General features: G+C 37.2%; 1 protein-coding gene across 1 annotated transcript; it reads left to right on the top strand.

Annotated features, from left to right (window-relative positions):
• The first annotated feature begins 6496 nt into the window (after positions 1 to 6496).
• SLITRK3 (SLIT and NTRK like family member 3) lies at positions 6497 to 16281 on the top strand. Its single transcript, XM_075861570.1, has 2 exons — positions 6497 to 6828; positions 8156 to 16281. Exons 1-2 carry the CDS (start codon positions 6803 to 6805, stop codon positions 10824 to 10826), a joined length of 2697 nt encoding a protein of 898 aa, XP_075717685.1. The 5' UTR covers positions 6497 to 6802; the 3' UTR covers positions 10827 to 16281.
• Positions 16282 to 16595: the final 314 nt, after the last annotated feature.

The following is a 16595-nucleotide window of genomic DNA, read 5'->3' as shown; positions in this document are numbered from 1 at the left end:
GCAAAGAACCTCAAATGTGCTTATTCTGCACTGGCCACTTCTATGTTGCTTACATTATTTATACTGCCAAGCAGCTCTAGATGGGTACGTCTAAAATACAGGTCGTGAGATTCACAGCTCTGCTCTGAAAAATCAGGTCTCTCGAATCTACGGTCTGCCCTTATATCTTCTCTCCCTTCAATTGATGTTGTGTGCTAATTTTGTGAACACAAGGATCATCATGGTTAATTGTCATTTTGACACACAAACATGTACACTAATTTTACTTTACCATGCTTATGGTTGTGGGTGGTGATCTAATACATGCAAAGGGAAAGTAGACATCAGAACCAGCAGTGTATAATGAGATAGGAAACAGAGAGGTACCGTACAACCCGCTCTTCATCTCCGGAACAACCATAAAAATCTACTTTGAATAACACACAAGAGTATTGTCTTTTAATATTTCAGGTGGTACTAGTAAAGAAAAGTTGCAAGAAAACATAAATCTGGGTGCATTTTCTAAAGTATACAGCAAAGCTGCCATTAGTTTTAATTACTTAAAGGATTTCTATGCACTGACTAACAATATGGATAAATTTAAATATCTCCATAGACATCATGCATTACGTGCAGGGGCACTGGAGTCGTTTGTAGTGGATAATTGGAAATTTTTCTTCTTTTTGGAAAACTAGAAAGAGGTATTTAGTAAACATTTATAAAAAAAACTTGGACTGTCACCTTAAACAGTGACTTAAGGGGTTTTTCACAGGACCATTATCTGGCAGACGAGCATTCATATAACGCTCGTTGCCGATAATTGCATATAAGTGCCCTGTGTAAACAAGGGAATGATCAGCAGATGACCGAGCAAACGAACAGACAGAAGCAAACGAATGCCAATCAACGATGTCTCGTTGATCGGCACTTGCTGAACCAGCGCTTATCGGCCGGTGTAAAAGGGCTTTTACTTGAGGATAAAATATTAAAATGGTATAGGGATTTGGTTACTATCTCTAAGACACAATGGGATGAAATTTGGAGTACTCTAGCTAGTTCCTGGCTGAGCTCTTCATATAATTTGGTACAATATAAAATATTACACAGGATATACTATACGCCAACATTTTCAATCTGCCCTAAATGTGGAGAACAAGACGTAGGTTTAGTTTACCTCTTGTGGCGCTGCCCAAAATTGTTCTGTTTTTGGCAAAAAGTTATAGAACATATCGTCTCGATTTATGATCTTCCTGTGCAATTGTCTGTTAATAACTGTGTGTTGGGGCTGTGGGAATCCTCTCTGGGTACTTGGCAGACCACTTTGTTTATCAATTCATTATTATATATCGCAAAATACTGTATCGCCAAAAGTTGACTGGCCAAAAATTCTCCACAAGTATTAATTTGGAAGAAAATAGTTAATGAGATGATCTCTTTTGAAACATGTGACTTCAGGAGGAACCCTGGTAGGGAAATTACAAATCTTTATGAGTGTTGGCATAATTAAAATGTTTTTTTTTTTTTTTTTATCTTTCTCTTTTTTTCTATCTCTATCTTCCGTCTCTTCGCCCCCTTATGGGGTTGAGTTAGGGGGTTAAGGGAAATATAATAAGAATTTTTATGTCTCACTGTATCATTTGCAGATAATGACTGAAAATTTGGTTCGCTACTCGTGGTTTTGTATATACGGCAAGATAAATATGTACCTTTTCCATATTTTTCCCTCATAGTAGACATGTTTTGTAATATGACATTGTACAAGTGGTTTTCGATGATTTACAGTAGATATTTATTTTTGAAATAAAAAGATAAAAAAAATAAAAAATAGCAATGAACGCTTTGGTTTGAACCTGTCATACCCTTAGATTGGTTCATGTCCTTAAATTCTACATTGCTACAGACTGTCAAGGAAGGATCTTTATAATTATGAACTTATACTACTTCTAGACTTCCAGTAAATGTATAAAATATGAACATACTTTTTTGTTTTCGATGATTATGCTGTAATATAGACATATACATATATATATATATATATATATATATATATATATATCTATATATATATATATATATATATATATATATATATAGATATATATATATTGAGGTTTTTAATATTGGACGAAGCTTTAGTTACTTACAGCCCAATTTATACTCTGCAGTTTTGTCGCCACTTTTCCTGCATTATATTGATCCAAAACTGCGAGTGGAACCTGCAGGGAGCAGAAATATAATTAATACCTTTTTTTTATTCTCCCTAGTTTTTGTATAATAATTAATTTCCCAATATCTTATTGAAATTTGTTTCTTAAAGCTGGTCTAACACAATTATTATTGTAGGTTTGTAGAGAATCTGAAATTCATTGTGTTGTCCTCCACAATAGGTTGACAGAATGCCGGCAGTATTTACAACCACCTTTACTCTTTTACACAGTTTTTTCAGAAGATGTCTTTACTAGCTCATCCTTAGTACAGGCTATTAATATATAATCATAGAGGTAACCTTTGTCTTTCAAGATGTTGCTAAGCAGTATTACCATGATGGTCAGTGGTCTAGTTAATGACATGGTCAGTGGTCAGTTGTCTTGTCAATGACATGGTCAGTGGTCAGTGGTCAGTGGTCTAGTCAATGACACCAGTGAGGGTGTTATTAAAAAAAATAATAATTCCAAGTTAATAAAGCAAAGTGTCTTGCTGAAAATAAGCCTTGATTATGAGTTGATTCTCTGGTCATGGTCGGATATTCATACACTATGTCCAATTTGTTCCATCTGCATTAAAGCTCGTTGAGATAGCTAGACTGATTGCATTTCACAATACCACTCTAGGTAATGCTTTAAGTATTGTGATAACATAAAAAATAGATTCCACTACAGCGCTTTGGCACAATCGTGTTTCCAGACTGCAGACACAAAGCAGCTTTGAAGTAACGTGCATGAAGTCATGAAAATCAACCTGAATGTTTGCATTGTGAGCATGGAAATTTACAGGAGAGAGGATATCCTGTCCAACGTATTATGATACATTTAGATCATAGGTGGCACAATAGACAGCGCAGGCTGCAGTATTGTTGGTAGAAATTGATTAGTTGAGAAAACCTTTTGTTGCAGATTCCTAGAGAAATCAGCTACTCTCGCATAAAGTGTCAAATTTCCTGTAATAAAAATAATTTGGCGTATAGTTGAATTTATGTTCATCTTTAATTTTGTTAATTTGGTTTATATGTATTAGTGAAAACTGTTCAGATTTCCTATCTCCCTTACCCAATGTCACCAGGGTGTCCTTGAGTCAAGTTATATCAGTGCCACCTGACAGGGGGCACTACTCATAGATGAATACCTGAAGAAACCCATCTGGACTCATGTCACAGTGTTACAATCTAAACATGTGTTCTCAAGACTTCCCAGAAAGAGCTCTCTTAAGAATGGGACACAAACAGTCACATTGCCATTAACTGCCATTTTCAATGGAAATCCCTAACTTATTCAAAGATGCCTCCATTGAACCCCTCTTCACCCTCCCTTCCATTCCTGCAGCAAGCAGTGCACAATTGTTACCTGACAAATCCCTCTCCATGCTTGATAATAGTAATTTTTAGCTTTGTGATTTTACTGCACAACCTGAATGGACATGGCAGGCTTTAGCTTATAATCACATTGAGGTCATTTGCCTTCTGTAATTTTACAGACTGCATGGTGCTGGAAGACAACAGAGATGTGGCTGCCCTTCCATAGTGTCCCTGCCATATGGTTTATACGATGTAAAGAGCCTGCAGAAGATTGGATCGTGAACAAATCACATTTTACTGCTAGCCTCTGCATAGAGATTTTCAACTTTGGCATCCTATCAAGAAGAAGCGCAAATCAGTTCCGACTGGGAAAGTAGAAGCCCGGTGGAAGTCACTACTGGGAACTTGGTACAACAACATTGCAGCCTTGGAGATATGACAATTGTCAATCTCAGTGTCCTTGGGCACGTAATTGTGAGGGTGCTATGGCTATGCTAAAAAAATAGTTCATCTAGTCATCAAATTGAATGCCAATAGTTACAACCTAGAGGCTACACATATGACGACACTTGGTGTGTACATCAGTATGACAATTTAGGTGAAGGGAACAGAAAATAACTGCTACAATATGTTTATTCCATAAAAAAATAACTAACAAATGTTTTATAACATTACATCACAACACCATGTAGTATCAGGCTCGAAACTGTACAATGACTTCACAATATATAGACATGTAGAGCTGAAATTGTCATTTAACCATTTGTTTTGTGCTCTTTTGACTTTGGAAGGTTAACCAAGAACACCGATACTACACACAGGAAAACCCAGTATAACATATTATGATATCCCCATCAGTCCTGCCAAAATGTCAAATTCAGCTCTGATTTATCTGTATGTTTTTATGTGTGTATATATGTATATGTATATGTGTATATATATATATATATATATATATATATATATATATATATATATATTTATTTATTTATTTTTAATTAATCTATTTTCTTTCATTCGAAATTCACTGATAGGTAGAGTTTTTCAAATTAGACATTTCCTGTTATATTACCTATTACACTGCCCCGTTGATACGAATTACATTAAATAACAGTATGAAGTATGACTTAAATGTTCATGGTCGAGAATCCTGCCACTGAGTAGCTTGTATCCTAGTATATGACTAGGTAACATTACTACAGTACATAATTGCCTAGAGATAACTATTAAAGCCACTCCTACGCATATTCATATACATACATGCACATATACCCCCCATGCACACACATATACCACACATATATTCTATACATATGATATATATCTATATAGTGAATCATCAGTGCATAAGGGGATCTTCTATTTTCACCTATTGATCATAACATGATGCAAAACTCCAGCTTCATTAATATTTTAGCTTCCTTATGATCCTGTAATTAGAAGGTCCAGCATGCACAGCTAATTCTTGTGCATAACAGAAAGGATATCATTCTAGAATGACATAGACAAGCATAAGTGTATATTACATTTTCTTCTATATTCTTATTACACTGATGATGACATTTATATAACCAGTCAATAACAATTAAACACTAAGCGCTACAATCACGCATAAGAGCATCATTCATACACATGATACTATGCACTGTACAATTATTCTATGCCCCCCCCCCCCCCAATAAATACCTTCTTGATCATTTCAGATACAGCTGACACCATCTTCTCTTGATTCAATCAAATTGCATCTCATGGAACAGTTGGTGTAAGGTTTGGAAGGAAAAGTAGAATTGTTTGCTGAAGGAATCTTCCTTGAAAACCCGGACGATGGTTGCATTGACACTTAAGGAATACAGAATGTAAAACTTACTTATATAAAGTCAGGAATGAATGTAAGAGGCAGGAGTGTTAGTAAAGATGAGGATACATGCTGGATTGTCATAAAGAGCTGCTCTAAGAACCAGAAACATTAGTATAGTTATGCCATTTTTGGAAGAACAACAGAAGGCAACTGGTTGCTAACACCAGAATTCGTGTATTTTTCATCATTGCGGGGGAGAGAGGAATATTAGGACTAGAATTAAGATTTCATGACTAATCATTTTGCATTACAAGATGCAGTTTGCTCTGGTTAAAAGTGTCAGGCTGAGCTGCAGTTCTTTAAGGATCCTGACCAGTGATGAGTAAATCTCTATGGACTGTCCAGTAGGAGAATCAGCCCCATTCTTTGTTAATTTCAAATCTGGCAAATCGATCCTCTCATCCAATATAGATGAGCATATTTAGAAATTGTCTTCTCCATTGATTCTGCAAGATGAGAATCAGCCAGATTTGTTGAAAATCTCAAACCTGACAAATCAATTCTACTATCTTTAATCCTGACGCCTGCCTCTAGAACATGGCTCAGTATAAAACTGTACATATGTATTATGAAAGAGCGATGATCACCCGGGATACCCCACACACCCACAAAAAAATGCCTGGGCTTCCCAATGCTCGCTCACGTCATAAACCCAAGCGCTCCCCCTCTGCTTTCATCTGCTTTCCTTCTTCCAGCTTGTTTCCACGATGCTAAGGGAAAGAAGGATAAATCTAGACACAAACAAAAAGATAGGTTCAATTGGAAAAATATAAAAGGAAAGATAATGAGGTGTAAGGAAATGAGATTATTAGATGTGATGTGAAGCTTTCTACTCACAATAGATAGGAGAAAGACAAAAGTAAGGAGGCATCGGAGAGACAGGTGAAGACAGGGAGACATAGAGGTAGAAACGGTGTGAAGATGCTTGACTATGATCGACTCTCCAAATTATCTGCTGTCAGCAAAGGAGGGGGGTAATAAGGGTGTAAAAGAGAAGCCAACAAACGGGTAAAGCCATAGAAGAGGTTGAAAGAGAATAAATAGGAGGTAGACAATTGAAGCAATGGTGTGAAGATTGTTGGATTTGTGTCAAATTTCCAATGATCTGTTGCCTATGATTGGGGGAGGAGGAGGAGGAGGATAGAGGGGTGAGGAAAAGAAAAGATAGAGAGGGGGGAGACGAAAAGAGAGGGCAAGCGAGAAAGACCTCAGCAGGCAATGTTGGACAGAGAGGCTGCAGATTCCTAGCTGGCTCCATTGAGCATACTGAGAGGCAGATCTGCATGTTGAAGCAACCCATTGAAAACACAGAGCAGCTCACAGCACACTGCACATTGCACATTCCCAGCACGTCCCTAGCTCATTTTTTTTCTTTTTGCCTCAGACTCAGTAGAAGCAGATAGGAAGAGAAAGACAGAGAGAGGGAGAGCCAGCAATCCTTAAACTCAGCCTGGATGTGCTCAAATTCACCTGCAAACTGGTAAGTACATCATTCCATTCAATCTCCAGATACTTTTATTAGTCAGTGACCTCCGATGAGCTGTATCTTGCAGTTATATTTATATATATATATTTGCAGATGAGAGCAGTGCTGCTGCTGCTGCAATATAACCCTGGGTTTTCCTCCCTGCTATGCTATTTCAAGCAATCTACTTACTGCCTTGCATTGCCTATCCTCAAGCTCTGCTGCTTCCTTCCCTATCTGTCATTGTAGAGATTTTTTTCTGGATACAGTAGATGTTTCGATATTGAAGTTGATTGTAATTATTGCATCTCTTCATTGTATGGACACAGGAAATGCAGTAGGATGCAGGTGCATTGGATGTTACTAGAGATCTTACAGTAGTTCATGCAGCAATGGGTCTATTTTTGAATATGACAGTGTTATGAAGGGATAGACTGAATATAAGGAATGCCAATTTCTTTGTTTGGTTTGATATCATAGAGTTTCAGTCGAGTCTGTTTCCCCACTTTTGTACTCAGTAAATGTATAGGTATTTTTGCCTGTGAGATAGCTTCACCGGTTGGTCTGTGGTAGTAAACCCTCAGTCCCAGAGCAAGGAAGGACGAGCATTTAAATCATGGATCATCCCAGACTTCGCTGCATTTTGCTGTCAGCTTCCCCTTAGATTGGTAAATCATGTGGGCATGTGGTGTGGGCAGATTAATTATCTGTACATTCTTTTATCTATTAATGGGTGTTTAAGGCATACAACAGCTCTGGCATTAATTTCTTGCTCTCCTTAGAATCAGCAAATCAATCACATCAGATGTCCACACTGACACTTCGCAGGGATGAACAATGAAGATTTTGTCCTAATTCCAGATAAACTCTTTGGGATGAAATGCATGCATTAGTTTTATTTCCTTGCATCGACTAATATGTATATTTATTTGGATTAGACTTTGATAGGGTAGTATATACTGATGCTATTTCTGTCATTATTACCGCTGCTGTGACTCATGAAAAAGGTAAGGTTGGATACTTATATCTCCCTGGTTATTATAATTTATTTGCGTATATGCAAGGCACAGTGCTTAATATGGTATGTGTGTTTAGGGATGGTCTTATCAAGTGCCAATTATGTAATACTGTAAATTAAACCAAACGGTATTGCATAATTCCAAATTTACACATTAACATACAGCGTCATGAAAAGTATTATCTGTTCTTCATGAACCAGCAGAAACAAATGCTGCAAATTGTCAGAGTGCTGCCGTGCTTAGAGGCAGCATACATGTGTATATATATATACAGCATAAAAAAAGCTCAATAAGGTCAAATCCATATTTTCTTTGTTTTTCAGCTTTTCTTACAGATCAAAAATGAAACCATCTCCAGCAGAAATTCGTCTAAATGGACGCATGTTGTGGATAATTCTTTTAAGCACAATTGCTCTCGCATGGACTACGCCAATTCCCTTGATTGAAGATTCAGAGGAAATAGACGAACCATGCTTTGATCCTTGTTACTGTGAAGTGAAGGAGAGCCTTTTCCACATTTATTGTGAAAATAAAGGATTTACAAATATTAGCCAGATTTCAGAATCCTGGTCACGACCCTTTAAACTGTACCTTCAGAGAAATTTGATGAGAAAATTGTACACCAACAGTTTTCTGCATTTGAACAATGCCGTGTCTATTAATCTGGGAAACAATGCATTGCAGGACATTCAGGCAGGAGCCTTTAATGGTTTGAAAGTTCTGAAGAGGCTTTACTTGCACGAAAACAAACTTGACATTTTCAGAAATGACACTTTTATGGGTCTTGAAAGCTTGGAGTATCTACAAGCAGACTATAACGTAATAAAGAGGATTGAGAGTGGGGCCTTTAGAAATCTAAATAAGCTGAGGGTATTAATACTCAATGATAACCATATCCCACTACTTCCAACAAATTTATTCAAGTCTGTGTCTTTAACACACTTGGACTTGCGTGGAAACCGATTAAAGATCCTTTCTTACAGAGGTATGTTGGATCATATAGGCAGAAGTATTATGGAAATCCAGCTAGCCGAGAATCCTTGGAACTGCACTTGTGAGATTGTGCAGTTAAAAAGCTGGCTGGAACGTATTCCTTATACTGTGCTGGTTGGGGACATTACGTGTGAAAGCCCCTTTCACTTTCATGGCAAAGATCTAAGGGATATAAAACGAGGTAAACTTTGCCCCTTATTATCTGAAAGTGAGGTTGAGGCAAGCCTGGGAATACCCCAGCTACCTTCAAGCAGAGAAAATACATGGCCTACTAAGCCATCATCTATGTTATCATCTTTTCATGTCACAGCTTCTTCTGTGGAGTACAAGACAGCAAATAAGCAACCGACTACTACCAAGCAGCCCAGAGCTCCAAAACCTCCACCGACACCAAGAGGCCTTTATCCGGGCCCAAATCAACCTCCGATAGCTGGTTACCAGACTAGACCACCAATACCAATTATCTGCCCGACCGGATGCTCCTGCAGTTTGCATATCAATGATTTGGGATTGACTGTAAACTGTAAAGAGAAAGGAATCCACAATATTTCAGAACTGCTGCCTAGACCTCTCAATGCTAAGAAGCTTTACTTGAGTGGTAACTTAATACAGAAAATCTACAGGTCTGATTTTTGGAATTTTTCTTCTTTGGATTTATTGCACCTTGGAAACAACCGAATATCTTATGTCCAGGAAGGAGCCTTTATCAATCTCCCTAACTTAAAAAGCTTGTATTTGAATGGGAATGACATAGAAAGGCTGACGCCTGGCATGTTCAGGGGTTTACAGAGTTTGAATTATTTATATTTTGAGTATAATATGATAAGGGAGATCCAGCCTGCTGCTTTTAGTCTAATGCCAAATCTGAAGTTGCTATTTCTCAATGACAATCTGCTGAGAACACTCCCAATTGATGCATTTGCAGGCACTTCACTGGCAAGGCTAAATCTTAGAAACAACCATTTCCTTTACCTCCCCGTGTCTGGAGTCCTGGAGCACCTTAATGCCATTGTGCAGATTGATCTCAAGCAGAACCCATGGGATTGTACCTGTGAAATCGTCCCTCTTAAACAGTGGATAGACACCATCAGCTCTGTCATTGTGGTGGGTGAGGTGCTGTGTAAAAGCCCTGAAAATCTGACAAACAAGGATCTAAAGTTAATTGAAATGGAAGCGTTGTGTCCAGAGATGTTGCATGCTACCGTTTCTTCTGCTTTACCTGGGAACATGGTGCCCACAACCTCTTCAGTGCTTGATTATAGCACGCCAGGGGGTGCCATTCCACTGTCAGTCCTCATCCTCAGTCTTCTAATACTCTTCTTTTCGGCTGTTTTTGTGGCAGCAGGTCTTTTTGCTTTTGTGCTGAGAAGGCGCAAGAAACTACCTTTCAGAAAAAGACAAGAGGTTGATTTGACTGGCATTCAATTGCAGTGTAGAATTTTTGAGGATAGACCGAATAACTCCCCTGAGAAGGCACCTGGCCATGTGTATGACTACATCCCACATCCAGTAACCCAGATGTGTAACAATCCCATCTACAAACCTAGAGAGGAAGAGATGGGGGAGGAATTTTCAGAAACAAAAGAAAATAACACAAATTATAGGACCTTAATAGAAAAAGAGAAAGAGTGGACCATGGCAGTGTCAAATTCCCAGCTTAATACGATAGTTGCTGTCAATCAGAGTGGGGAAGTATCAAGTTTTCATGAAAATGGGGTAATCTTTCCTGGCATAATTGACCGGGAACGGTCAGCTCCCACGGTGGGGTTTGTGGACTGCATTTATGGCACAGTACCCAAATTAAAGGAGCTACATGTACACCCGCCTGGCATGCAATACCCTGATTTACAGCAGGATGCCAGATTAAAAGAAACCCTACTTTTCTCAGCTGGAAAGGGTTTTTTAGACCAAACCCAAAGTGAATACCTCGAGTTAAGGGCCAAACTCCAAACCAAGCCGGATTACCTCGAAGTCCTGGAAAAAACCACTTATAGATTCTAATATAGCATAAATTCATAGCGCCCAAAAAACGCATGATTCAAGATGATACCGTTATGCTCCCCAAATTGTTTTGGAGGAAGGGCCATACTCTAATCATAATTAATTGAAGTGCCTTCGCAGACTTTTGCCAGCAATGTTATCAATCATTATTTTTTATATAGGATTCTAAGGAACTTGACTGTGCCATGTAAGGTATGGGGATGTTTGTACTGATCCTGATAAATAATTCCACGTGTCCTTTTTTGGCAGTAACTTAAACCTTTTCAATTGAGGGGTTTTGAGGGGGAGGGGGATAGGATGACATTGTGGCTTCCTTATACAAAGAAATGCCCATGGCACAGTTCCTGTAAATTGATGCAGTTTGCTGCATGCCTGAAAAAAAAAAAAAAAAAAAACTGCAAAGGGGTTAATGCTCGAATGTTCTCACTCGAAACACTAACGCTCATCCATTTTCTTTTACCTACAATTCAACATTCAAAAACCTGGATTCACTGCAAAGCATCATGGTTAATGTATATTTGATTTATTTCATTTTGCGACGCAGAAAAGCGTTGTACATGAGACAGCTAGGGATCAACATCTTTGTGAATTCATAATGATGCCAGGATATTTTTCTGCAGCTCTCTGCAAGTCATTTAGCAATGCTACTGGGTACGTATCACTAACAGCTTTGTAGGAAGCACTTTTAATGTCTTCTCCCCCCCTCTTACTCTTTAGTCTTTCCCATACACAAAGATTTTACAAAATGTGCATATATTTATTCTGTAATTTCAGTGAATATTAATTGTAAAGGTAATGTTTAATCAATGTATAGTGATTATGCGTCTGGTATAGCTTTCCTAATAAAATAATTTAAAACAATACATACATATACCAATATATACAGATAGAAGGCTTTATGATCGAATTTAGCTATGCCCAGCCTAATTTATGTCCATCTGTCCAAGATGTTGCCATGCTGACTGACATTGATCACTATTTCATTGGAATCAGGGCATGAGATAGAGGTAGAACATATGAGAAGAGGACACCCGCTTTGATACAGTTTAGCTATTCTGGAAATCCCTAGCACTTTAGAGTCGTTTGCTGATTCCTCAGTAGTAAAGAATAAATAATTAACAATCCTCTGGATAACACTAGATTCAATTCCGAGATTTGGAAGTAAAATATTATTTACCAGGGTAGAGGCATTTCATTTATTTGTCTCTGTTGAAAAATGACTGCTCTGCTATACTCCCTATAGTCAACTATCTGGGGATTACTACAGTGCATTCGGAGCTATTCTGGATGAATATAGCGTACAAAATATCTATTTCATTGCGTTCTTCGAGGTAAACATTCCTTATATAGCACATGGAAATTGAACCTAATATATAGAATATAAAGTAATCTATGAGAATATATTTAAATAGATAGAAAGGGTCCATAAAACCCTGAGTTGAACCCAAAGAGAATCTAATTCTGAACTGGTTTGTTTTTCAAGCTCATACAGTAGCTGGAGAAAAAGATGCATTCATATATTTGAACAGCAGGGGGAGCTTTAGTCTAACTATTGTATATTAGGAGCAAGCACCTGGTTCTTGGCTTTAGAGCTTTGTATTATTCCTGTATTGCAGCCATTCCTGGATCTGTTCTCCTCTGCTTCATTTCCTGTCTGATTTAAGTCTATAATGAAATCATTACTGTACATTGAATGTAAAACCGTCAGATGTCACTAATGCCTTACATAAATATGGGGACATTTAACAGAGAATGTGAAAAAAAATACATAGCTTATGACGTTTTGGTTTTTCTGCATAGTCATCCACCCCATGAGTTATATAATACACTACTATAACTTGTTGTAATGATCTATTAGACTGCATATATGCACATGTTTATGTACTGTATGTATGTGTATATCTGGCACTCTTTTGTTTCTTTTTATTTCCTTTGTGTTTGATCACAATTCCTACTCTTGATAGTCTGCAAAGTAAACATCATCATCCTCATCCTTATTATTATTATTATCATCATCATCATCCTCATCCTTATTATTATTATCATCATCGTCGTCAATCTTATAGTGTCAATGACATCATTGCTTAGGGTGTATGATATTACAAAGTGGAACCCTCGCTCAATTGCACATGTTATATTGAAAGTTGCATTCTGCTCCGTGAGTTTACCTGATAAATGAAGAGCAACTTTTTGATATCACACCATTATAGGGCGGAATGGTGCAGCTGGAGTAGGTCTGGAACTCAGGGTCAACATTTAGTACTGCTACAAAAAACTATAAATCCTAAAGACCCTCCTGGGAGTTGTAGTCCAGCAACACTCACTAATTAAATGGCTCTAGAGCTGAGCACCATGGGAGGTTTATTTTATTGACAGCTGAGGTCTTGGCGGTTGCCCATCAGTTTTGTTACACATTTTATTTAAAGCATCTCTTCCCTCATTAACAGTTCACCTTTCATGATTGAATTCTATTTTAATTATCGTTCCTCTTTTTTTTCCAATGGCTGGAATCATTTGCTTGGCATTTCATGGGTTATGTTCGAACAAAAAGTCCAATATTCACTGTATAGTGCTTTTGACTGCATTGAACACTACTATAAAAAGGCAGCATGTGCATTTAAAAAAATAAAAAAATAAATAAAAATGCAAAGCCAAACACCCCTAATAACAGTAGAAATCCATGAATTCCATGCATGCATTACTTCACTGTATTTCTTTTATTATTACACTTTTATGTGCAATCCCTAGTGTTACTGGTGCTGTACAGATTTTAAACCGAGTGCTCATAATCCATAAAGTATAATACAAAGTAATGTTTATATATTTTGTTAAAAAAACAAAACAAAACAAATGAAACAAAAAGAAGAAAAACTGAAAAAATAACAAAACACCCATCTAAAAAAAAAATAAAGAAAAAAGAGAGAAAACAAGAAAGTCTTTACTTGGATAAAGGGACTCTTTCCAGCCCTGGATGGTGCGGAATTCTATTTATTCAGTGGAAATACATTTATTCTTTAAGAATGGAAATTTTATATTAAAAGAGATACTTTTTGGCTTATATTTTGTTTTATTTTCTTATGTAGGAAACAGTTTCTTTGTGCTACAGATATGATGCAGCATTTGTGGCTTCTGTATGTGCGTGCGATGTGTGTGGGGGAGGCCAGGGGGCATTCATGTGCTCAGATTTTCTTTTTGTCTGTTGCAGACAGTTTTTGTGCAACATTTTGGGATTGCTCTGACTGTGAGCTATAGCAACAGACAGAGGGATCACTGTCTAATTTATCTCAACTCTAAAGAGTTCACATTTTCTACTGATCAATAATGAATGCACAAGCCTTATCTTTTTAAACTGATATGACTAGCACCAGTCATGATAAATGACAATATTAATACCGAATTTTGGCATCGTATTGCACAAAAGCTGACACGTAGATTGATATGTCAAAGCAGAGATTTCCCAATACACTTGTTAAAAAGGTATCGCCATTGATTTGAATTTTGTTATGGTTCCCAGGATTCATTTTTAAACATTTGGTTGACCATAATGATGAACAGTTTACAGATCATTTTTCTCATATCAACAAGTCCTACCTATTAATGATCGTAGAAATGAATTGACGTTCCCACCAGTTCAATAACTTGCTGCTGTTTTATTCTCATTTGCTATTGTTGCTATTGTAATTGATAAAAATTTGCATAAATCACTACTCCTGTGTAACTAACAATCTGTTTTTGGTTAAAAAGGGGGATTCTTCATTTAGTTATTTTCGGACATCATAGAGAGTGTCCATAAGCCACCCCTCATTCCCAGAAGGAAGGTCTGAATAACTTGATAAAACGCCCTAACCCCTTTGTCGCTGGTTTAAAATATCAACAACTTGGGATTTACAACACAGAGTTTCTTTGGAAGTCAATGGTGCTGTATTATATGATTGGTATTATTGACATTCATTGAGCTTTTTGTGTAGAAGATTTCAAGTTACCTGCACCAAAGGGGCTCTGGTGTTTTACCAAGCACAGTCAACCCTTTATGATCCCCAGCTCATATACCCCATTAATTTCATTTTCTGACTTAGTTACATAGTTACATAGTTGATAATGTTGAAAAAAGACCCAGATCCATCAAGTCCAACCTATAATCCTACCGTATCAATCCAGAGGAAGGCAAAACCCCCATGAGGTTGATGCCAATTGCCACATTAGGGGAAAAATTCCTCCCTGACTCTAAATATGAAAATCAGAATAAATCCCTGGATCAATGTCCCATCTCCAGAATCTAGTACTCATAACCGGTAATATTATATTTTTCAAGAAAGGCATCAAAACTCGTTCAAAGACTCAACCACCACAACATCCTGTGGCAGAACGTTCAATAGTCTCACTGCTCTTACAGTAAAGAATCCCCGTCTATGACGGTGGTAAAACCTATTCTCCTCTAGATGTAGAGCATGCCCCTTGTCCTTCTTACAGTTGTAGGTGTAAAAAGATCATTAGAAAGATCTCTGTACTGTCCAATTATATTGTTAGTGCATTATAATTAGATCACTCCTAAACTGTATTTTTTCTAAACAGAATAGCCCCAGGTTTGATAACATTTCTTGGTACTGCAATCCGCCCATTCCCTTAATAACCTTGGTCGCCCTTCTTTGTACCCGTTCTAGTTCAGCCATGTCCTTCTTATACACAGGTGCCCAAAATTGTACACAATATTCCATATGTTGTCTGACTAGTGATTTGTATAGAGGCAAAACTATGTTCTTGTCACGAGCTTGTTTCTTTGACATCCCAGAACATAACTAAATGTAGAATTTCCCCTTTAAATTGTGAATTATTTTAGACCATTCCACATGAAATTTGTATTCAGGAATTTTCCCATATGTTTTCCTTGCATTTTCATAAATGGTGGTAAAAGTTTACATTTGTCCCATTTATATTAGTGGGATATCAAGGCACTATGCAGTTCCAATACTATGAGTTGTGTTTAGAGACAGATTTATCTGCATGCTTCTATCATTCTTATCATAATGCCTTACAAGTTTTGTTTCACTGCTTGTCTATCAAAGTCAATGCTACAAGCTGGTTGGTTAATGTATTATATTATTTATATATCCACACCGAGCACGGATTAGCATTGCATTTGTAAATTGCATTCTGGAGAAGGTACTTGGGTATTTTCTTGACGACTATAAATATTGCTCTAACTATTCCCCACTGTGTCTGACACTGAACTGAGCAACGTTACTGTTTATTCTGCAGACTTGGTCATATGCCTCTTAATGAACTTGTCATACATGTCTTAATAAATCCTGCAATGAGGTTTTGTTACTGGCATAAAGTGTAAAAATATATTTATACAAGAAAAGGTCAATGGAATATCCAGGAGAACAAATAAACATTTTAATTATTGACAATGGGTTCACTTTAGTTCATTATCATTTTGTATATTTATATTTATTGCTGATCTGTTTTTTTCCTTCTTCAGTCCTTCTTATCTACAACCGCAGTGGAATGTAACCTATGGTTCCTTGTAAGCGGACTGAGGAGGGGCTGACTGTAATGTTCTTCAAAGGGATAACTGACACACAGCCCAGAATGATCTCTATGTTAGCTCACATACATTTACATACAGATTTGTTATTTTACGTGTTTTTTACTTTATGTATAACTAGGTCTTTAACACAAGACACTTTTGGAGACATCCATAAAATGAAAGCATGGAGTAAGCAGTATATCTCTACCTGGTCTCTGAGTAACAGGTCTACACAACGT

The sequence above is a fragment of the Rhinoderma darwinii genome, chromosome 4, assembly GCF_050947455.1.
Source record: "Rhinoderma darwinii isolate aRhiDar2 chromosome 4, aRhiDar2.hap1, whole genome shotgun sequence".
In the NCBI taxonomy this organism is placed as follows: domain Eukaryota; kingdom Metazoa; phylum Chordata; class Amphibia; order Anura; family Rhinodermatidae; genus Rhinoderma; species Rhinoderma darwinii.
Note: the sequence above shows the minus strand (reverse complement) of the source record. Positions and strands in the feature narration are given on the sequence as shown.